The following is a 24,624-nucleotide window of genomic DNA, read 5'->3' on the forward strand; positions in this document are numbered from 1 at the left end:
TTTTATATCTTGTCAGAACAAAGAACATTAAACAAGTCAGGGATACATTCATTAAAGGTTTCAAAAAAAAAAAAAAAAACAGATCAGGATATACACAGTGAATCACTGTGGCCTTGGCACCTGGGAAGGGAGTCTTATCATCAGAGGAGTACCAACATAGATGTCCCAGGGAGGGAGATATTTAATCTTTATTTTTAACATGGACATTCTTTACTTCTGGTCAATGCACCCTTTTCTTTCATAATTAAAGCCGATGTACAGTGTGTGTTTGACAGGCCACAAACAGCTTGTTTTAGTTAGCATAAAATTTGAGTTAAATCATGTAGAAGCCAGAATGACTTCCCGAGACCTCAATATGTGAACATTTCTTTTGTCAGGTCCAAATCTCAGACATGCTAATTGCAATGCAGCTGGAGATCCAGGCTGTACAGTCAGGCTGCCTGGGCTCCAGTCCTGGCTCTACCACCGGGGCCTTTGTGATCTTGGGCAGTTCCACTTCCTGTCGCTTCAATAGGGATGATGATAATAGTAATTTGAGTATCACCAGCTCCCCATCACCTCTAGCGAATGAGACAGCAAACAAGCGGCACAGGTGTCAATCACTCACACCTCGCCTCCATGGCAGGCAATGGTCATCAACTGTGGTCTTCTACTTTGCCCAGAGGGTCACAGGAGCCTTCTCAACAGCATGTTCTCGGAAGACATATTCAATTCATTGGAGTTTCTGTGCACAGTTAATCCATCCCTAGGCTCAGAGGAGGCCGAGCTCCTTGGCCTGGTCTGCCGGCTCTTTGTGATTCTGGCTCCCGTGGAACTCTCTGGTCTCACCTCTGTTGGTTAGTGTATAAGACTCTCTGTTCCAATGCATCAGTTGAGGCCACCCTGCTTAGCTCCTCCGAGGAAGCGTTTGTCACGTTTTAAAGAAGCACGGAGAAGTGAGGCCAAGTTAGGTTTATAGCCGAAGTGGACCGACCGTTTGGATGTTTGTTGCCCCCTCCCTATCTCCATCCTACCTTTAGTCCAACCTTAGGTTTAGTAGGTAAGCTCAACCCTGGAAATATGGAGGGAGATGGTCTGGCAGGGGCTTGATAAAGTTTTAATCTTTTATGAAATCTTTTAATGATAGTGCTTTGTAACTTACCTCTTTCTGACATCTGTTGTTTCTTTAGATTAGAGTTTATTTCTTCCCAATTTGTAAACTTGTTATTACAGCACTGGAAAGAACACAAAGGACACATAGAAGGATGTAGTATTTACCAGTCCTAGTGTATCTGTTGCAAACATGGGACATTTAGTAAAACAGGGAACGAAGTGAGGAACGGCGGGCACCCGGGGGTTCGTGCAGCCACTGGTGGTGGCCTTCTGTGTCCACACCCAGATGCCACGTCTGTGGTCACAGATTAAACAAAGACGAACAGTTCGCCTTTCTCTCCATCCTTAGCAGTGGACAGAGGTAGCCACAACTGCCTTTCTGGATCCTGATTTCTCTGTTTATTCCCTCAGTGATTGCAAAGAAAATAAAGGCATTTATGCCACACTTAAGCTAGAGAACACCTACAATATCAGTGAACATCTCAGCATTAAAGAGGTGAGTAATTAGAACCAATCAGAAAATTAACATTTCTTTACTAAATTCAGTTGTCTTTATTTTTTTTTTATGAAAGTCACATAAGATAAAAATTAACCATTTTAAAGTGACTTTAGTACATTTGCAAGGCTATGCAACTCTCACCTCTACCTAATTCCAAAACATTTGCATCACCCCCGACCAGTTGACTTTCTTGAGGCATGAGTTTCTCTAGCAGATGATGGAAGATCCTCTCCAGGGGCCTTCCTGCAGACACTTCACAGGGAAAGAGTTTATCCTTTGAGTGTCCCTGTTCCTGGAGGCACAAACCCCACTTGTTTCCCAGGGATACTGACTCTCCCAGACCAGCCATCCTTTTCTGTCACATCCCTGAGTGGGGACAAGAACCGTGGCCCACAGAGTCCTCACTCCTTATGAATGATGGCTGTGGCCCCAGGGCTCCCAGATAGGCCTTTAGCAAGAGACAGAGTGGCAACAAGGATGCAAGGGACAGAGGGAATGAATGACCTCTCCTCCTTTTCCCAGACCGGCACCCAAGCCTTGAGTGTTCAGACTCCAAGGAGAGATCCCTGTAGAGCACACTGGCTGGAGGAAGGGGCAAGGGGGCTTCAGCAGCCCAGGCCTAGGGCACCCTTAGCCTAGGCTGTGTCCACTCCCTCATACCTGGAGGCCTTCTGGCCTTCTCAGCTGTGCAGGAGAGAATCTAAGGAACCTTGTTTCTTCTGGGCTTCTGTTATAGAAGCAATTACTGAGGAAAATCAAGGGGAGAAGTTGTCCCCCAAACCCCATGGCTTACCCACTGAGGCATCACAGAAGGCTTCCAGGGTTGCCATGAGGCCACAACAGCCTGATGATTTTCAGATGTGAGAGGTTTATTTGAAAGCTGTATACAAATTTCGGATTCTCTTCCGTAAATATAGCTTGCATGTATTTATAAATAAAATATAACGTTGCCAAGCAAGCCCTAATGGATGCCCTCTACTCATTTGCTCATTATGCCATGTGCCATTTTCTTGTTGCACCATGATGAGTAGGGTGGGAGAGGCCCCAAGTCATGAACCACGTTCCCGTTGATCTCAAGTCTCTCTATTACCCAAGTCCAGTGCATGCTGCCTCCTTCCCCTGGAAAGCAGCCTGCCCAGCCCCTTTCAGCATCTCTGTTTGTCAAGACTTGCTCAGAAGTCACCTCCTCTCTGTTGCCCTCCCCAGCCTCCTGCCTTGAAAGGCTCTGCCCCTGGTGTCCCAATGCATTTCATGTGCCTTTATCACGACACTGCCTCTTCCCTTTGAGATCTTTGAGGGTAGAGGTGCAATATGATTTTGTTTTGCATTCCACCTCCTCACATAGTGCTTGGCATAGGGCAGGGAGGCGGGGAAGGAATGGGAGGGGAGAGAAGAGAACCGGGAAGAAACGCCAGTCAGGTACATGTGTATTTGTTTTGGCCAGTGTAATTTTATTGCTCTTTTAAAGCATTAAGTAGGTGATGTTTTTGGAGAAGAGTGGATTTATTTATATCTTTCCTTTTTATTATGCAGCATACCGGAAACATAAATAATAATTTTGAAAATATGAATATAAGAATTGACAATATAGTTCTGCTGGATGAGGCAGGAAGAAGAAACCTTATGGATTTCAGTTCTTCAGGAATAGACAAAATAGACTATGGTGCCTTCATGGCTGCGGTATGACCCATATGTTCGCACTTGATCTTTTGGGGAAAAGTTAGGGCATCGTGTGTGTGTGTGTGTGTGTGTGTGTGTGTGTGTGTGTATAGATATATAATATTTTTTGTTTGTTAGTTTTTTGTTCTTATTTCTGTTTTTTTATGGAGATGAGATTCACTCGACATGAAATTAACTCTTTTACCAAGTGAGCACTTCACTAGAATTTAGTATAATCACAACGTTAAATAACTATCATCTCTATCTAGTTCCAAAGCACCTTCATCACCCCAAAAGAAAGCCCCGATCCCATTAAGCAATTGCTCCCGATTTCCCACTCCCAGCCCCTGGCAACCATCACTCTGTGTTCAGTTTCTGTGAATTTACCTATGTTGGATATTTCATATGAATGGAATCATACAGTATGTGGCCTTTTGTGTCTGATAACCTTAACTGGTCCGTTTCATGTAGCCCAAGTTTTTTGAGATTCATGTACATTACAGCATGTATCAGTATTTTATTTCTCTTTATGGTTGAATACAAATAATACCGTGTGTATAAACAAGAATGCAGATGTGTCTAGCCTTAGAGTGTCTAGCCTTAGTTTATGGTTGTGGACTCATGTTCACTCTGTTGCTTATTAAAATGCTGTTAAGGTTCAAAAATCCCATATCCATAACACAACTTTTTACACCTCTTTTGTAGACTGGGAAAAATCCCACAAAAGTGAATCTTTTATCATTTGCAAATGATCTAGAAGTAAAAGCCAACCATTTGGTGAGTTCAAACGGTCCGGCTCAAGGCTGTCATTGTCGTAGATGTGAAATGTCAGTACCGTCCTTAGAGAAGCTATGGGAAGAGGTTCCTTGTACCACAAGTAACCCTTGTTTAAACACGCCGCTCTGTGCATGTTAAAAGTTCCCATCAGCAGCCATTGCCACATGGCACCACAGTCCGTGAGCGTGTGAAGGTTCCCAGGGCAGCTTCAGGGTGCAGGCTCTTCCCAGCCTCTGCTCGTGGTGCTGCTGCCCTCACTGCTTGAGCACCGGACCTGCTTTCACTCCGTCCACCCCTCCACTGCCAAACACCTGTGTGCACATTTTCTTGCAATGTAGGGAATGGTAACTGAGGACATGGGAGGGACATCCCGTTTGGTGCTTTGCATCGCCAATAATGAGCGGATAAGAGAGGGCAAAGACACCATCCAAGCCCCATAAGCTTCCCCATTACCAGCTTCTCTGCTGGTTGGTGACTAATGGCTGTAACTGGTCCCTTTCACAAAGCGGCAGACCTGGACTCTGGGGGAAGACCAGGATTTAAATCCTGAGTCAGCCTCTTCCTAACTGTGGGAACTTAGAAACAATATTTCACCCCTATGTGCCTCAGTTTCCTCATCTGTTAAATGGAGGCAGTAGTAACGCTTGTTAGACGTTACTATACTAAAAACGATTTAAGTGTGGGTTAAATAAAATTTCTCAGTTGATTGAGCCTTGGTTTTCTCATCTGTAAAATGGAGCTATAGCTACTGTAAAGCGGCTTTACAGTGGCTTTATTATGGTGAAGTGAGAGAGAGAGAGAGAGAAGGCAGCCTCAGGCACTCAGAAAGAACCGATGCGGGTGGGTTATTGCTGAGAGTTCATGGTTTGAAGGAGGGTGTCTTGGCACCGTCCCTCCAAGTTCGTCATCATACAAGAAGGGCTGCATACTTCTGTCCTGATTAGAGAGAGTGCTCCAGAGTCTGGAAACAGGTACTAATATTTATTTACTTTATTCTCTTTGTAGCCCCCAGGAAATTTGAAACAGACCCTGAAAAATAATGCAGGAATCTTAAGAAATATTCATCGTGACGAAATCATTCCTTTGCAAAAATTAATGGTAACAATCAACAACCTTTGATATTTCGCTGTGACCTGGGCAAACTCTGTTTCACCTAGCCTGATGATATATTGATATGTCGCGCGTAGGTCAAAGTTGGTTGACCTCAGGCTAAGAAACTGAGCTATTTTTTAAATAAATGATAGTAGCTGGGCTTTGAAGAGGACACGTTTTCAATTTTCACCACAGATTTTCTGCCTCTTTGTTGCCTTTTTCCATTTGAGTGTGAACAGTTATTTTAAAAATGTGGTTGCCTCCTCTGTTTTTCTCTTGTTTCCATGGCCTTAAACAGGCTCCCCTAAGCCATGCAGCAGCTGAAGTGCTGGACTCACTCTAACTTAGTTTATTATTATCAAACTCTCTGTCTTCACACTCTGCCATGCAATATGTGAGGCCAGGCGATGGCCTTTCTTTCCATGTTCATTTAGCTCTACTCCCTGTTCCGATGTCCTTTGCCCCTCTCTTCCGTCCAGCTTTCTCACTCTTCCTGTCTTTTCTTTCCTTTCGGCCTTCTGGCTTCTTTCCTCAATGCCAGAAAGGCAGTTTGTAACAGAGAAAGAACATGGGCTCTGGAGTCAGGTCGACCTGATTTCAAATCTTGCTTCTGCCTCTCTGAAGTCTTGTGGCTTTCGGTTTTCTCATCTAAAAATGGTGGGAAGGGTCCTTGCCTCACTGTTAGCTGGCTCTTGGACACGAAGGATCTGACCTCCCAGAGGGACTCTGCAAAAAGAGCCATTATTACTGTGCTTGCATGTGGGAGGGTCATGTGTGCAGTCATCAAGGGGAAGACTGCGTGGGAACCAGGTTACAGAGTCAGCCTGCTGAGGTTTGAAGAAGCTTATTCGTCCATTTGACTCCAACTTCAGAATCTTCTAGAACTAGTGTTTACCATCTCTCTCTTCATTTTTCCTCCTGCCTTTCTAATTCAGTGGAGTATTCCCAAAGTCCTCCTCTACAATTTTCTTACACGGTATGCTGCACTCACCACAGTTCTCTCTCTGCTATACTTTATGCCTAGCACAAATATGTTAACATTTTAAGCTGCTGTTGACATGTTCCTTAAATGCTTTCCTTCAAGTAGACACAGGACTCCTCGGCCTTTTCAGAGTTGGGGCAACCTACAATTAGGCAAGTTGTTCTGTGGATGTGACCTACAATCTAAACCAGAGGTTAGCAAACTATGGCCCTGAACACTGCAGCCCGTGGGCCCCCTCCGGCCTGCTGCCTGTATTTATTTATTTACTTACTTATTATTTTTTTTATTTTTATTTTGGCCACGCCGTGCGGCATGCGGGATCTTAGTTCCCTGATCAGGGATCGAACCTGGGTCCCCAGTAGTGGAAGCTCAGAGTCCTAACCACTGGACCACCAGGGAATTCCTCTGCTGCCTGTTTTTACAAATAAAGTTTGACTGGAACACAGCCAGGCCCACCTAGTTGACAGATGATCTGTGGCTGCTTTTGGCTACAAGGGCAAAGTTGAGAGATTAGGACAGGGTATGGTCCACAAAGCCTACAGTATTTACTATCTGGTCCTTAACGGATAAAGTTTGCCAATTCCTCATCTAAACCATGCAAATTAAGCCACTCTTGCTGAACAGGTTTTACTGTAAACAATGCCTGCCACTTTGAGCAAACCTGATTCAGAAGAGTTTTGTGGCTACCTTACACGTGGTGTGCTGCCCATTGAAGCTCTGGAATGTGTATCCCAATTTTCTTCTTCAGCTTTTCTTATACCCAAATATGTGAGGTACCTATTGTTCCTCGTGTCTGTTGTTTTTTCTCGAATGAAACTATTACAGAGTAAAGTCGGATTTGATGGCTGACTTATGGGTTGGGGGGATACAAAGCATGTGATCTTGCAGCTTCACGTTACAGGTCAGGAAATATGATCTGTGTTTATTCACCAGAGTGCTGTGCACCAAAAATTGAAGGAGCTTCAACAGAAAAGCAGTGGATTGGGGGTAAGGATTTGTTTTCTTTCTCTGTCTTGGGGTCTTGTTACAAAAGCACACACAGACTTTCAGAGATGTTGGGTTTTGCAGGTACTTTAAGTAAAATCAAGTCTCAGTTATCCACCCATTTTAAACACCAAATTGGGTTTTCCCACCCTCTCCTTTCTACAAGGACTTCTGTAAATGAAGACCGCATCCTGGCATGTTACGTACACAGGAGAAAGCTGTTTTGGGATGTGTAGGATGCAAGTGTAGGTGGTACATCGGTCACTTTTACAGAGATAATTCTGCTTGACAAACAGCCTCCAAATCTCAGTGCCTTCCACACACAAGCTTTCACTCTCACTAGAAAACCAGTACAGTGCCACCCACCATCTGTGCGCCATTGGCCAAAGCAAGTCACAGAGCCAAGCTCATCGTCATGGGGTGGGGACGGTGTTGGCCATCTGTATGTCTTCTTTGGAGAAATGTCTCCCGGGAAGCCAAGCCAGGGAAGGTGTCACCAATCATGAACAGCTAGTAGAGTCTTAACTAGCAAGTCATGGGGGTGTGGGGCTGAGTTAACAGTACTCGCATCAATATGCAAACTGTCTGATGAAATTCTTCTATCACTTGATACCGTGTCGACCGTTGCTGTGTTTTCCAGGTGAAAGTGGCCAATATCATTCGCTTTTTGGATTCTGCTCAGGACTTCATCACAAACCGAATCTCCACAATTATTGCTGAAGTAAGTGGTTATGCCAATAAGTGGGTGTGTGACCATAACTGCATGATCACAGAGGATGGTAGAGTCATTTTAATGGCTTTATTACTCTTTGATGTCTTTCCAGGAAAGTAAGAAGTATGGGAATACGATAATCAGCTACTTTGAACATTATCTGCAGTGGGTCAAAATCTCTGTAAGTGGTTTATCGTTGATGAACATAAGGGGGCTGTGTCTTGGGAGAGTCATTTTCTAGAATAAAATCAGGAGGAAATCAAATTAAATTCACAGAAATTAGACAGAAGGTAAGTAAAAGGACCTTGAATGTAGGAGCCACAAGTGGAGGCACCATAAGACTCAGCACAAGTGTGTCCATGCTGGGCAGCTTCCCGGGCCTGCCCACCGCGGACAGCATGCCCCTTGCATTCTCCCCCATCTCCCTTTGCTCATTGCTGGAGGGATTCTGGTCTCCTCGACTGTGTCTCCCCTGGCAAACCGTGAGCTCCTTACGTTACAGTCCATTTGCAGCCGTGGTTTGTACACGCCCTGGGCAGCACTGAACCTGCTATGTCATTGGTGTATTGGTCGACTAGGGGGCTTAAACAACAGGAGCTTATTTTCTCACAGTTCTGGAGGCTGGAAGTCCAAGGTCAAAGTGTCGGCAGGTTGGTTTCTTCTGAGATCTCTTTCCTTGACTTGTTGGTGGCCGTCTTCCCCTTGTGTCCCCACGTCGTCTTCCTTCTGTGTCTGTGTCCAGATTTCTTTTATAAAGACACCAGTCCTATTGGATTAGAGTCATCTTAGTGACCTAATTTTACCTGAATTCCCTCTTTGAAGACCCTGTCTCCATATACAGTCACATTCTGAGGTACGGGAGGTTAGAACTTTAACATTGGAACCTTTGGGGAACAAAATTCAGTCCATAAAGTTAAGTCTCCATGAATAAATCAATAGAGAGAAGTGGAGGAGCAGAGTGAAGTTTCCAGTGGCGCACGCAACCAATGGAGAATTATAGTACCTTTTCTCCACACCCTCCCCAGCATTTATTATAGGTAGACTTTTTGTGTGTGTGTGATACACCGGCCTCTCACTGTTGTGGCCTCTCCCGTTGCAGAGCACAGGCTCTGGACACGCAGGCTCAGCGGCCATGGCTCACGGGCCCAGCCGCTCCGCGGCATGTGGGATCTTCCTGGACCAGGGCACGAACCCGTGTCCCCTGAATTGGCAAGTGGACTCTCAACGACTGCGCCACCAGGGAAGCCCTATATGTAGACTTTTTGATGGTGATCATTCTGACTCGTGTGAAGTAATACCACACTGTAGTTTTGATTTGCATTTCTCTAATAATGAGCGATGTTGAGCATCTTTTCATGTGCCTGTTGGCCATCTGTATGTCTTCTTTGGAGAAATATCTATTTAGGTCTTCTGTCTTTTTGGATTGGGTTGTTTGGTTTTTTTTGTTATTGAGCTGTATAAACTGTTTGTATATTTTGGAAATTAAGCTCTTGTTGGTCACATCATTTGCAAATATTTTCTCCCATTCCGTAGGTTGTCTTTTTGTTTTATTTATGGTTTCCTTTGCTGTGCAAAAACTTTTAAGTTTAATTAGGTCTCATTGGTTTATTATTGCTTTTGTTTCCATTACTCTAAGGAGAGGGATCCAAAAACTACTGCTGCAATTTATGTCAAAGAATGTTCTGCCTATGGTTTCCTCTAGGAGTTTTATAGTATCTAGGCTTACATTTAGGTCTTTAATCCCTTTCGAGTTTATTTTTGGGTATGGTGTTAGAGAATGTTCTAATTTTATTCTTTTACACGTAGCTGTCCAGTTTTCCCAGCACCACTAATTGAAGAGACTGTCTTTTCTCCATTGTATATTCTTGTCTCCTTTGTCATAGATGAATTGACCATTAGTGCGTGGGTTTATTTCTGGGCTTTCTATCCTGTTTCACTGACCCATGTGTACCCTTACCCCACTTCTTATAAAACTAACAGTGAAAAAGCCTATAAAGAGAGTGTATACGGTTGTTTGAGCTTGGAGAAACTTAATGTTATTAATGTGGGCTGCCTTGTAAGGTAGAGGTGGAAGAAAAGGGGGAGGTGAGCCAACCAATAAAGGAAAAGAAATAAGACACACTCCCCACCCCGGGAACTAGCATCTAGCTTCTTGTACTTACTCCAGAGTTGTTTGAATGAATGAATATAGTTTTCTTAAGCTAATGGGATTGGAGCATCTGTCTGTGATTCATTAAACTTGTTTAGTCTTACCTCAGCAATGAGTACTTTGCTTTCTGTCTTCTAAAACGGGCGTCAGCAGGTCCTGCCATTTTTGTAAATAAAGTTTTATTGGCACACAGCCACACCCATTTGTTCATATATTGTCTGTGGCTGTTTTCGCCCCACCATGGCAGAGTGGAGCAGTTGCGACAGATACATCTCAGCCGAGCCTGCAAAGTCTAAAATATTTACTCTCTGGCCCTTTATAGAAAAAGTCTGCAACCCCTGTTCTAAAATGTAGACTTATTCATCACCTAACTTTCCACTTTCTTCCCACATCCTTTGTCAGACTACAAAGGTGGCGGGTAAGAAACTCAGACTGAGGCACTGTGCTGACCACATATACTCTTTAAGTCTCTGCAGAGTCCAGCAAGATACTTTTCCAAATAACAAACCAGGGAACTAAAAACCGAGGCTCAGAGAGACTCGGCGTCTTCCTTTCAAGTACATACTTTTTTATGTCGTAGAACTCATCCACAGAAATCAGCCATCAGCTCCGTATCCAGAGGGCCTAAGGATTCTTTCTGTGAACAGGCCAGAAGGGAATAGGGTGTTTAATTTTATTCTTGTGGAATTTTTTGGGTGCGGCTCCATCTAAGTTTGCCTGTTTTTCTTACCCCCATAGATCACTGAGCAAATGGCAGCCTGCAAGCCAGTGGCCACCGCTCTAGATTCGGCTATTGATGTCTTTCTGTGCAGCTACATTATTGACCCCCTGGTAAGAATTTCATCTTTCAAAAGAAGAAAACACAGTAAACTCATTATCTTTGATTTTTTTTTCCAGATGGTAGTTCACACTATAATATAAAATAGGTTTCTGCTTGGGTCTGTTACAGTTGTAGAATCCAAGACCTAAGATCTAAAATGTAGATGAATGTGTTCTGACACTGATAAGCTAGAAAAGTCAAAGTCCTCGCTGCATATCTTCACTCCTTACTTGAATTTTATTTACAGAAGTCAAGAGACCCTCATGAAGAAAACTGTTTGTCTGAAATAATTAGAAAGGAACATCACTGGTGTGCAGAGTGCCAATATTCCAAAGGACTCTCAGTGCAGCTATATATGTAACCCTAAAGCTATAGCAAACTTAGTTTGATTTTTGAGTTAACAGCCCTTTGAGATGTTACCATTGGGCTGGTAAGTTCCAGTTAACCAAGTTTATTCCTCAGCTCTGTTCACTCCTCGATATACACTGACTCTCTCTATGAGTCAATCCTCTCATTCCCTTCACTTAAAGCACCTCAGTGGCTCACTGTTAATATCACGGGAAGGATCAGGATCCTTAATGTCATGCTCTAGGCCCTGCATGATTGGGTACCTGCCCATTGGCACATTTTGTACTATTTGATCACTTTTCTCTCTGTGCTTCAGTGTTTTCTTTCATCTCTTTATATATTCCAATAAAGATGTTAAAAAAAAATCTAGATTTCCCCACCCCAGGGCCTTTGCATATGCCAGTTCCGCTGCCTAGAAATTAGACACAAGCTCCTTCTCCCTCTGTTTCTCTCTCATTCTTCCCCTCTACACCCATATCCCACCTAGCTGACTCCTCTAGGTCTTATAATATAATGGTTGAGAACACAGACTCTGAATTCAAATTCCACTTCTACATTTTCTGAACTCCGTGATATGGAAAAATTATTTATCTTTTCTGAGCTTCTTCACCTTAATAGGGTTGTTTTGATGGTTCAAAGAGAGACTACATGGAAAGCCCTTAACACCTTTCCTGGTACATTAACACACTCCATAAATGTTCGCTGTTATTAGCTGTTATTCTGTTTTTGAGTCCTAGCTCAAACATATCTTTTTTTCCAGGAAGGTTTTTCTGATCTTCCCAACTCCATTTGGCTCCCTTTTGTACACTCCCATGGAACTTTCTGCTTTTCCTGTAGAGATGTTTTTGCTGTTTGTATTGTACATTGGTGTGGCTCTTTGGTAAGACCTGTCCCCCGCAACACACACTACACTCTGAACTCCGTGAGCACGAGCTGCGTGTTCACTGCTGTGACCCTGTCATCTGGAGTGTTCTCTGGCACAGGCCGTAAGGATGATCAGATAGCTGCCTGTCACAGTACATTCAGAGTGCTCTATTGGTCCATCTCTCTGTTCCATTATCACTTGTCTCTCTGGGAGGGACTTTTGTACCTGGATGGAAATGATCCTCACACTTTCCCAGCCATGCAGATCCCCCGCCTTGGTCTCCTGGCTGCTTCCCTCCCCTCCTGACTTTGTACCCTTTTGTCTGCTGCTTGGAGCCCCTGCTGAGGGCTTTGAGTAAAGCCCTCATTAGGGGAGCCCTAGGTTAGTTAGGCTGGTTCATTCTGAACTGCTCTCCTTGTGCCCAGTCTCCACTGCCTGCCGCAGCCAGTCAGATCACCCAACTAGCAGGTGCCTCTCCAAAACCATCGGGGACCACTGGAGGGGAGGCCTGAAGGATGCTCAGGAAGACTAGGCTAGAGCTTTGTAGCAGGTGGTTTAAAGAGTAAGGAAGAGTTCTGGCCTTTGGCTCAGCCAGGAAAATAGACTCCTGGCTGGCAAACATGTTTCTTTTATATCTTGATTGTACCCAGAAGGAAAGGAATGGTTGTCATAAAGCTCTAAGCCTCTCAAAACAAGGTTGAAAGTGTAGAAATCTACCAATAAAAGAATATGTGGGAAAGGAGAACAAATTTACTGAAAATTCTGGGCCAAGTGATGCCTCTCTGTCCAATGCTAAACTCAACCAGGAACAGAGCAGAAGCGCAGTGGCTGAGACATGAGGGTCTGGGCGGTTGTTTTTATGTCCGAGCTGCCTTTTACCTCCCAGTGGGCTGGGGAGGGCTGCTCTAGTGTTACAGGGTTATCCTAAGGCAGGGGCCACAGACTTGAGCCTCTACAAGGATCTGGAAGCTTGTAAATTTACAAAACAGGCCAAGACCAGATGCTGGCTAGTGTCTGGTACCCACAGAGCCATACTGGTTGTGCACAGCCATCTCTGTTCTGATTGGTGGGTCAGGTTAAATAATGTTGGGTATCACCCCTGTAAGAGCTAGTGGTATGGCCTGCAACAGACTGAGGACAGATACCCCTCTTGAAGGAAGAACCATCACTCAGCTGCAGCTGATGTTGCCTTGTGGGAACGAGGGCTCAGCATTACAAGTTCTGACTTGAGACTTTTAGAGAAAAGACGTAAAGCCAGGTTTCTGTGTGACATCTGACTTAGGAATATAGGCAGCTGTCTTTTAAAAAATACTTTAACATTGTTTTTTAGGCAGAACAGGGTTGAATTCAGCCCATGACCATCCTTAAAGATTGGTTAAATTCATCATGGAACGTTTGTTGGGGGCATCGTTACGTACCAAGCATTGCATCTGTTTTCTTCACACAATAGTGTTATGGGATGAGGATGCTGCCAATCCCACTGTTCAGAGGCAGAGCAAAGCCAGGAAGTTGAATGAACAACCCTCACATCAAAACAACTCAGAGAAGGATCTGAGCTCAGGCCTGCAGGCTGTCCATGCTCTTATGGCTGGCCTCAAAGCCGGGGGCCATCTAGTGGGATGGTTAGCTGTTGTTTGGGGATGTCTTAGATGCTAAACCTTGCTTCAGCACTTGCTGCCTCTGTTCCTCATTTATAAAATAAATATGACAATAGGATCTATTCAAGGTTTTCAGAAAGATGGAATGAATTATAATAATAGGTAGCACTTCACACAGTGGCCAGCTCATCTTAAGTTCACAAAATTAGAATCCATTAAAAAAACTGCAAAATAAAGTTATTTTCCCCAAGCCAGTGTTGTTTTCCATTTCCCATCTTCAAGCATCTAATCCTCATGATTTTCCTTTTTCCCCGCAGAATTTGTTTTGGTTTGGTATAGGAAAAGCTACCGCATTTTTACTTCCGGCTATCATTTTTGCCGTAAAGCTGGCTAAGTACTACCGTCGAATGGATTCTGAAGATGTATATGACGATGAGTAAGTAGACAAGAGGCTGGGGAATCATTTTCTAAGTGGCGCTACCTTCTGAGCACTTGCTAAAGAGCGGCTCTGATGTGATTAAACTTGATTTTTTTTTTTATGATTACAACTATATGACATTCTTTTTTTTTAATTTATATTTTTATACAGCAGGCTCTTATTAGTTATCCATTTTAAACATATTAGTGTATATATGTCAATCCCAATTTATTTTATGATTACAACTATATGACATTCTTTTTTTTTAATTTGTTTTTTTATACAGCAGGTTCTTATTAGTTATCCATTTTATACATATTAGTGTAATAGGTCATCTCTATTCAGATGAAATTTTTATACTGGTTTTCTTATGCTTATTTTAACTTTTTTTCCCCTTGCTTAATCGTCTCAGCTTCCTTAATCAGCCTTCTTATTTCTTGTTTGCAGTTCCTCTGTCTCAGGGACTTGGCACTTTACTTTATAACTGTTTTTACTAGTTTTCATTTTGGCTCCGTGGTCCACCCTTCACTCTGTGCCTGGTGAACTTGTATTCAAAATGTGTTCATTCTGACTTCATTTACCTCCTTCTTAATATGTGTTTCTCCTGAATTTGCTTTTTCAGCATCTGTATTAGAGTAAAAAGGTGGGGGATGCAGCTGTTGAGCTGTAATTGTAATTGAAAAATCATTTTATCTCCTTTTTTGTGTTTTATAGTGTTGAAACTATACCCATGAAAAAAGTAAGCCTTTTCTTTTTTAAGCCATATTTATAAGGTGGGACTGGGGAGGGCTTTATTAGTAGATGACAAACTTTTAAAACTAAAATAATAACATTAAATTACATAACAACAACAAATACGCCCGGATAAAAATAAATGCTGATGCCTCTTAAAATGAGAGCTGGCACATGGAGAATACCAAAGACATCCTTGTTGAACGAATGAAAATCGTCTATGTTAAATTTATTACTATATAAAATGTTTGTTTGGATCTTTGGTTTTTTAAAGGGAAGAAAATGTAAATATACTTTTTTACCTTCTTTATAGATTTAACAAATTGTTATATACTTTTTACGACCATTACATTGTCTTTGTAATCCATGATGTAAATGCTTCATCTTAGAAATAACATGGTGTTTTTGGTGCATTTATTTTTGTTACAGTATGGAAAATGCTAATATTGGTTCTCGTAGACATCAAGCCTCCAGTGTGGAAAATGCCAATATTGGTTCTCGTAGACATTGAGGCACCCAGACAAATTGAACAAAGTTTTTAAACAGCTCCAACTGCATGAGTTCATGACCTGCAGCTTCTCCAAATATTGGGAAAGAAACCTTCTGTTCAGGAGCTTACAGAGTTCAGCGGGGTCACACGGAGTATGCACTGACCGGCCTAAGAGTGGAAAGCGCACATGCCTATTTTTTTAGAAGTTTTGCTTTAATCATCTGAGCCGTCTATGAAAATTTAAATATGTAAAACATTCATGAATTCCCAGTTTAGCCTTTGGAGCAAGACAGGAATTTGGGCACATTTCGTCCAATGGGAACTTCGACTCCTAGTTAGACAAAGTCCAGAAAATAGCAAATCTGTGTGTGAACAATAAAAGAATGATTTCAGAATTATGACTCTAATCCTCTTATTGAAAAATAGATCTAAACTACAGATGTCAATGAAGTCTCTGTAGTATTTTCTTAGAGCGGCTGTAACACATCACACAAACTGAGTGGCTTAAAGCAATGTGTTCTCGAACTTTTATGGAGGCCGGAAGTCTGAAATCAACATGTCAGCAGAGTTGGTTCCTCTCAGAGAGCCTGAGGGAGAGTCTGTTCCGGGCCTTTCACTGAGATTCCGATGATTGCTGCCAATCCTTGGCCTTCCTTGGCTTGTAGATTTATCACTCCAGTCTCTGCCTCTGTCTTCACATGGAGCTTCCCTTTGTGTGTGTGTGTCCCAATTCCCCTTATCTCCTAAGGAGACCAGTCACTGGGTCAGGGCCCATCCTAAGCAAGAATGAGCTCACCTTCATTTCATCATATCTGCAACCTATTTTCAAACATTCACAGGTTCTAGGTGAACATAAATTTGGTGGCGGGGTGGGCGGCCAGCGGGAGATTATTCCCCCCCCACACACACACAGTCACCCCACAGCAATAGCAAATAGCCAAAGAGATCGAGAAGTGGACACGAAAGAAAGTGACACTGTACACACAGAAATTAAGGTAAATTACCAAAATCAGAAATGGCAGAAAATAAGAAAATGTTAGTAGACATACACAAAATAGTGACTCATTCCCCTCTTAATTTTAACCTTTAAGATTTGTCTGTATCTAAGAGCACATTAATAACCCACTGCATGTGTCAATCAATTGTCTCTGCATCTAACCCAGTGATGCCAGCCCCTGCTACACAATGGATTCACCTGGGGGGGATCTTTTTAAAATTACTGATGTTTGGGTCCCATCCCAAGAGATTCTTATGTAGTTGGTTAGGGATGTGGCTTGAGCATGTGGATTTAAAATGTTTCCCAGGTGATTGTGATGTACAGCCAGGGCTGAGAAACACTGCCTCTGGTTAATTAAATCAGAATTTCTGAGATGTATCCCAGGTAATTCTCATGTGTAACCTGGGTTGAGAATTACTGATACAGCTTCTACATGCATTTCATCTGATTTATATATATATATTCATTGATCATCTACTATGTCCCAAGCACTGTGCAAGACACTGGATGGAGGAGAGGTGAGCTAACAGACTAGATCCAGCCTCCTAGGAGCTCAGTGTCAGTGGTGGAAACCAAGACGACCCATTTGATGAGTGTATGAGAGACACAGAAGGCTGTGGGGTGGTGGAAGTCAGGGGAGGGTTCTTGCAGTTGAATTTCTGAAAAATATGTGCGTGAGAAACCTATGACACATTTAACAAATCTGTTTCTTATGAAGGTTCTGTGCCTTTCACTTGTCCCCTCCTGTAATCCTCACTGCATCCCATGAGGTCAGCAGTTTTAGTTCTAATTATAAATGAAGTGGCCTGAAGCTTACGGAAGTGAGTTGTCCAATATCACCCAGCTCCTAAGTGTTTGGGTCAGAAGATGATCCAGGTCTCCCAGATTCCATAGCTCCTGGCTCTCTTGTTGAATCTGTTCCGTTAGCGCTAACCTTAGTGCTCTGTTGCCTCTGCTTAGTCATGCTGGCTTTGCATCTTTTGTAAAAGAATGTTGCCTACAGCCTGAAATATACAGGAGAGCCCATTCTCAAGGCTCTGACCTTTAGAGTTATAACACTTTGCATTCGTATAGAGATAAACAGAGAACGATATCTGTCCTGTTTTGAGGTTTATAGGAACATTGTGACCAAACCTGTAAGAACAAAGGATTCCAGCACCAAAAAGATTGCAACAATCAGTGCACCCCTTCCCCTTTTAGTATAAAACAAGCCTGAATTCTAACTCGGGTAAAATGGTTCTTTGAGACACTAGTCCACCATCTTCTGGGTCTGCTGCTTTCTGAATAAAGTTGCTTTTCCTTGCCTCAACACCTCATGTCTCGATTTATTGGCCTGTCCTACAGTGAGCAGTACGAGCTTGGACTCTGTAACATCGTCACAAGCTAGGGTGGGTTTTGGCACAGACCGCTTACTGACAGCGTTTCAAACTAAAACCACCAGATAGCTGTCTGGTGTTCTCTAAGGATGAAATGCAGTATCAGTCAGTGCTACTCAAAGTGTGGCCTGAGGACCAGAAGAATCACCTGGGGAGCTCAAAAAAGGCTAATTCTGACTCCACCCCACATACCCTGAATCAGAGTCTCTGAGGGTGAGGCCCAGGGATGTGTATTTTAACAAGCTTTCCAGATGAGTCCAAAGTACATAAAGTTGGCCAAGCATACCTCAAGTCACCCTGACGGAAAAGATCATTTAGAAACTAGCTTTCGTCCAAGAAATGTGGCTAAGCCCCAGTGCAAACTACAGATTCTTGGTGCCTATGTAAGGGCTGCAGGGGAAAGGGGAGAAGGTGGAGCCAGTCCTGAGAGCATGTTCATGGCTAACCCCCAGGCCCAAACCCACCATCCATCCATCTGAAATGCCTGTTTCCACTCCCATCTTCCTGAAGAAGGGGCTCCTGCACGCCTTCATTCCCTCCCTGAAACGCCACTGCCATCAAGTCAGATCAGTGAGACCCACCACTTCTCCACCCTCTTCTAAATGAGCATTTAGTCTTGCTGTCTCTCCCCAGCAAGATCTCAAACCCTTGCGTACAAAGCCCAGGTCTTAAGTTCCTTTGAGTCCCCATAGCCCTTTAGAGTGTTAACCACAATTTCAGAGACGGACACCTGATTAGAGAGGTGTTTATTTGGGGTTTATTAGGAGTGCATCCCAGGAGACACACATTAAAGATGTAACCAAGCAGGACCCTATGGGACCTTGCCAGGACAGTCACCCCTACCTCACCATGTCCTCTGCCTGCCTCTTGTTTGTAGAAAAACTTTAGTCTCCTTGGCCTTCCCCAAGTTGCAAATAATATCTGGAATCAGGTAAGTGAGAAAATGCAGAAACAAAGGAAAATAGTCAAGCAAGACAAAATAATTGTTTAGCAATTAAACAAAGTGTATGACCTTTCGTTCCTCCCCGGGATTCTGAGTCATGTCCTTTGAGCTGTTTTGCAGAGACTGAAACCCCCACCAGGTAGAAGAAGTTAACTGTGTGTTGCCCACAAGCCCATAGACCCCAGACCAGTTGGAACCAGAAGGTTGATGATGTTGACTCCTGATGACCTCACCACCAATTAGTCAGAAGAATGTCCATGAGCTGATGACACAGCCTGTAGCCCTCTCCCTCACCCTGTCTTTGAAAACATTTCCTGCCATTTGGGAGTTCAGGTCTTTTAAGCACTAGCTGCCTGGACTCCTTGCTTGGCACCTTGCAATAAATGCTGCACTTTCCTTCACCACAGCTGGTGTTAGTAGATTGGCTTTACTGCACACGGGTGAGCAGACCCAAGTTTGTTTGATAAGAAAGAAGCACTTGAATTGTGTTCCACCAGACTAGAAAATGGGGGAAGCTTATAAAGGCGAAAAAAACGCACGGTGACATAAAGTTGTTGGTCAGGAATTAGAATTGGAGCTGGCAAGAAGTAAAGGTGCTTGTTAAGGAAGGATTGGTTGGAGTTTGAATGAATACAGTGTTGTGAGGGGCAGAGGGGATTTTGAAACTACAAGGTTGCAACTAGCAGCTGCTAGCAGATAATGTTTTCAAATGTAATGCTGGTGGTATCCTTGAGTTTGATACCATTCAGAGAAAATTCAAGTTCTCAGGGACACAGGGACATGTCTGAAACCACAACCACAAAGTCCACCTAGCTCCATTTTGGATGTCTGAACCACACTTACTCCATTTCGATATTTAAGTGATCTTAAATATGTCATCAAGAGGCAGTATGGACTGATACTGGATTGGACTCAGAGACCTCAGTTCAAATGTGCTCTCCCTTGAGAAGCAACTCAAGCTCCTTTAGCCTCATTCCCCCCTCTGTTAAATGGGGAGGGGATTATGCCCACCTCATTGGGTGGATGTGATGGTCCTCATGATGGCTAGCACTGAGTAGGCTCAATAAATAGAGCTAATGTCACCTGCCAGTGACATGGTAGGCTTTCAATATATAGCAGATCATGTTTCTTTTTGAGGCAGTGAACTCCTTGTCACTGGGGGTTCAAGGAAGGCTGGTCAAGCTATCCTACCTGTGAGATGCCATGAAGAGGTGTCTCCATTCAGTTCAAAGAGGAAAGGAAAGGGAAGGTGGAACAGTAGGGAGTACCAGGATCTATCTCCCCACTTGAAAATGAATTGCACAGGCAGAATCTGTCTGCTATAACTATTATGGAACCCTGGAGTCTACTGAAGGCTGCCGAATTCCAGAGCAAGTCTTGGATGGTAAATTATGGTTCATTTCAGTCAATTTCAACTCTGAGCTCTGTAGCCACTACCTATTCCCCCACCCCACTCCGATGGCAGCCAGTCAGTGGTGCATGAGTTCCTGGAGTAGCCTGCACACAGACATTGAGGGCAAGAATGGGCATTAAGGACCCTGTCCTTCAGATATTGGAGGTCTGTGTTCTGACCCCTGGTTGTTGCTTCTAATCACAGAGGTGCAGATGCAGAAGTGAGCGGCCCTGGTTTCACTCCCTCTGAGGGCCAGCTGCATTAACGCTCGCCTTGTCTGGCTATGTGGTAGTCCACAGTGCCGATAGCACAGTCCGTCCAGCAACCTTTCCAGCCACGTCCCTTCTACCTCTGGATGATGCCACCAGCTGGGCATGAGAAGGAATTGGAAACGTCTGTCGAATGTCGTGTTCATTAGCCTACTGTCAGGGGCCCTTTGCTGCCAGTGGCATGGCATCTATGACCGTAAATGAGCCAGATATCCAAAAATATGGTAGAGCTTTGTCTCAAGTGCCATTATGGTGTGGCCCAAATCTGCCACTTGCACAGAATGGCAATTCCAGTTAGGGGGTTAAGTGTCAAAGGCCATTAGAAGCCATAAGTAGGGACTCCCCTGGTGGCATAGTGGTTAAGAATCCGCCTGCCAATGCAGGGGACATGGGTTTGAGCCCTGATCCAGGAAGATCCCACATGCTGAGATGCAACTAAGCCCACGAGCCACAACTACTGAGCCTGTGTGCCACAACTACTGAAGCCTGCGTGCCTAGAGCCCGTGCTCCGTAACAAGAGAAGCCACCGCAATGAGAAGCCCGCTTACCACAATGAAGAGTAGCCCCCGCTCACCACAACTAGAGAAAGCCTGTGCACAGCAACAAAGACAAAAATAAATAAACAAATAAATTTATTTTAAAAAAAAAAAGAAGAAGAGGCCGTAAGTAGCCATGAGATGGCAGCAGAGGACACATGTTGTCTATTTGCCAGAAAAGGGCAAGGCTCACCCTTAGAGCTGTAAGGGTCCCCGTTTACCTTCAGAAAGACAGATGAACTACTGACAGTACCACTTCCTGAGAGCCATTCCAGTCCCCTTGGCACACAGATGTAAACCTTCCACCCAGTGGACTCCATCAGTTTTTAGTTGGGATGAGCCTTCCATAAACCAGACCCAAGCCTCGTCAGGGCTTCCTGGGAGACATCTCCAGGTAGCCAAAATTGGCCCTGAGAGTAACCAAGGGAGATACAATGCCTCAACCTTCTTGTGTGAAGAGCACTCATCTGTGGCACCAGGCTCGATGCTCTGGAATGTTCCATTTTCATTTTTTATGAGAAATCTCTTTGCCTTTCCAACTCTGCCTTTAACATCTGAGGAGACCAATGCCGGATGGGGATCCCTGGACACAATGATATCTGACTGTCGTTTCTAAGGCCCTTGGTCTCCACAGGTGCCCAGGAGCAGGGAAGGAGCCATTTTTTTTAAGTGGGGTATTGCTGGGAACTGTGTCTCCAAGAAGCCAGTACCCCAAGGGCAGACTGGGCAGACTACCTTCCGCAGCAAAGCTCGCAGTATCAGAGAGCCGGTTTTCACCAAATCCTTGGGGTTTACAGGGCTCCAGCATAGGTAGCTTGTGGGAGCTCGAGCACACCTGCTACCTAGGTCCCCAGGTATAGTTGGCAGACTTTCTGGTCACTTTGTACACAAGGCTCAACAAAATACCTGGATGAAGCCCACATTGTCTCCTGTTCCCAAACTGCCCCACTGAGTCAGGGCTTCCTACCTGGGTTGTGAGGTCTTTAGGGTAACTTTTTCTTCACTGCCTCAGGAATCAATCTTTGAGCCTCAGTCCCCGGGACTCCCAAGAATTGACTTGGTGACTGATGCCCGATATCCTCAGGACTGCTAAGTGCTCTCTCCACCCTGCTTCGACATTAGCCAGTCTATTCCGAAGCTGCCACCACCTGCTCTTTATGAGAGCCTCTCAGCAGGAAGACATCCACGTAGTCATATCCTGAAGGGAGAAAGCCTTGTCCAGTTACTTGGCTCACCCACTGATGGCAAATACTAGGACAGTACATATGTTTTGGACATCCAAGTGATCTTCCAAGCAAACTGACCTTTGACACTTGGTACCAAAGAGACTGAGAAAAAGGCATTAGCCATGTCCAAGGCAGAATACTGACAGAATGTATAATATTTAGCTACAAGCAGACAAAGTTGACAGGCTGGGCCTGTAGAGGCAACACCTGAATTTTGTTGGCTATAACTGACTGTGGAAACGTTCATTTTGGACTTCATGTGAGGAAGAAATGACCTTCCAGTGTGTTAAGCCCCCGAGATTTGGGGCTTTATTTGTAACAGCGACTGCATTACTCATTTATACACTCTGCTACGTCACAGTCTCTAGGACTTTTAAGAGACACATGAGCTGTCTGAGCTTTATTTAGGAACATCAGTAAATATTTGTCAAATTAATTGAATGAATGGATTTAAACTGATGGCATTGAACTGTATCATCTCTCACATATACTCCTCCTCTTCCATTCAGAGACTCAAAGTTTATTTGAACGTTGGGCCAGTTTGGACACTGGGCCAATTATTGACCTTTTTAACAACAATATCACTGTCTGCAGGAAGGATTTAAGAAATGCCTGAGAAGTGCATTGGGGTAAGGGGTCTAAGTGCTTTGAGTTTAATGGCTAAGAAATATGTGAGCACAAAAAATCCCTTGCTGTGTGTCTAGTTGCAAATATATGCAGGTTTCTGAGCTCCACAGCAATGGCAATTTATAATCAGCATAAAGAAACCCTTTGAAGGACTTTTTTCTGCCTGGAGAGCTCAAGTCTGAGGCCATCCTGGAGGCAGCTGGGGTGTCTTGTGTCTGTTCTTTAACAATATATATTTTATATTCCCCTGAAGTCATGTATCCATCAATGTTTTAGAAATCAGATTTGGAGAAGACTTCAGACCTGCTAAAGATAGTGACCATTTTATGCAAAGGCATATATCCCCATCCTTTCTCCAGCCTTTGAATCATTCACCCTGCACCCACACCTCCCAGGAGCATCTGTTCTCTTTCTGCCTCTCCTTCCTTTCTCAGCCCCCAGGCTGTGAACTGAAGTCTTACCAGGATTTTCTATGTGCAGTTCTATCTCCTGAATTTTTTTTCAAGAATCCTGCACTCATTTGCTGTCAGGCTTAATCTGGGGTTGTGGTGCTACAAAAAGATGAGAAAAAAAATCTTTTTCTATCAGAGGAGAAAGAACACTGTAACTGGAGTAGGAGATCTGGGTGTAGCTGAAAGGATGGCATTCTGAGACTTCAGGGAAGTCCCGTAAGTCACTTTTCTCATCTTTATTTTAAGCATAAAAGCCACTCCTTACAGCGTTGTTGTAAAAATCTAATGTAATAATATACAGTGAAAGCATAACAATGACATGGTGCTATGTGGATGTGTAGTCTGGTTATCACTCAAGTAGAAAAGAGATGCAAATATTCAAAAAGGAAGAAAAAAACCTCCTCATTTCCCAGTGTGGTCTTCCAGGATAAGATCACCACAAGGCGGTGATATGGAGTCACCAATGCTTCTGAAAACTGGTAACAGGAGGCTTCTGATCATACTGAGGACAAAGGTCTAAACTAGCCTAAACAGAGCCCGTAGCCATGAGCATCTGTTGTAAAAGTTGGTTGTTATAAGTTGGAGTCTAAGACAAATTCAACCATTGAATTCATTCAAGTGATTGTTTTTTTTTTGTTTCTTTTGTTTTTTTGCGGTACATGGGCCTCTCACTGTTGTGGAGCACAGGCTCCGGACGCGCAGGCTCAGCGGCCATGGCTCACGGGCCCAGCCACTCCGCGGCATGTGGGATCTTCGCGGACCAGGGCACGAACCCGTGTCCCCTGCACTGGCAGCTGGATTCTCAACCAGTGCACCACCAGGGAAGTCCTGTGAGGTGATATCTCACTGTGGTTTTGATTTCATTTCCCTGATGATTAGTGATGTTGAACATCTTTTCATGTGCCTGTTGGCCATCTGTATGTCCTCTTTGGAAAAATGTCTATTCAGTTCTTCTGTCCATTTTTTAATCGAGTTGTTTTGATGTTGAGTTGTATGAGCTGTTTATATACGTTGGATGTTAACCCCTTATTGGTCATATCATTTGCGAATATCTTCTCTCATTCAGTAGGTTGTCTTTTCATTTTGTTTGGTTTCCTTCGCTGTGCAAAAGTTTTTAAGATTAATTACATCCCATTTATTTATTTTTGCTTTTGTTTCCTTTGCTTTAGGAGACGGATCCAAAAAAAATATTGTTGCGATTTATGTCAAAGAGTGTTCTGCCTATGTTTTCCTCTAGGAGTTTTATAGTATCCGGTCTTACATTTAGGTCTTTAATTCATTTTGAGTTTACTTTTGTATATGGTGTTAGAGAATGTTCTAATTTCATTTTTTTAAAAGTAGCTGTCCAGTTTTCCCAGCACCACTTATTGAAGTGTAATCTTAAAAGTAAGGAAACATAAAATAGAAGAAAAATAGATATGCCTCCCTATAACTGTAGCCTTGTCGAAATTCCCCAGGATCATAGCACCCACTGCCTTAAAGCAGTCCATATTGGGCATAGATGCAACATAATGAATAACAAATTAAAATTAAAATTAAAATAGCTTTTGGCACTTATAACTTTGCTTGATAGAATTGGACCCAATGA

At 43.6% G+C, this 24,624-nt stretch overlaps 1 protein-coding gene across 1 annotated transcript in view; it reads left to right on the plus strand.

The window, feature by feature from the left end:
- PROM1 (prominin 1) overlaps positions 1-21,824 on the plus strand; it is an 84,557-nt gene extending 62,733 nt beyond the window's left edge. Inside the window, exons 15-25 of the mRNA XM_060013187.1 lie at positions 1,504-1,588; positions 3,125-3,271; positions 3,956-4,027; positions 5,033-5,125; positions 7,035-7,088; positions 7,726-7,806; positions 7,910-7,978; positions 10,685-10,777; positions 13,895-14,013; positions 14,710-14,734; positions 21,744-21,824. Of these exons, the coding sequence (XP_059869170.1) occupies positions 1,504-1,588; positions 3,125-3,271; positions 3,956-4,027; positions 5,033-5,125; positions 7,035-7,088; positions 7,726-7,806; positions 7,910-7,978; positions 10,685-10,777; positions 13,895-14,013; positions 14,710-14,734; positions 21,744-21,824 (919 nt within the window). The remainder of the gene's footprint in view (positions 1-1,503; positions 1,589-3,124; positions 3,272-3,955; positions 4,028-5,032; positions 5,126-7,034; positions 7,089-7,725; positions 7,807-7,909; positions 7,979-10,684; positions 10,778-13,894; positions 14,014-14,709; positions 14,735-21,743) is intronic.
- The last annotated feature ends 2,800 nt before the right edge of the window (positions 21,825-24,624 follow it).

This window comes from Delphinus delphis, chromosome 5 (assembly GCF_949987515.2).
Source record: "Delphinus delphis chromosome 5, mDelDel1.2, whole genome shotgun sequence".
Lineage (NCBI taxonomy): Eukaryota > Metazoa > Chordata > Mammalia > Artiodactyla > Delphinidae > Delphinus > Delphinus delphis.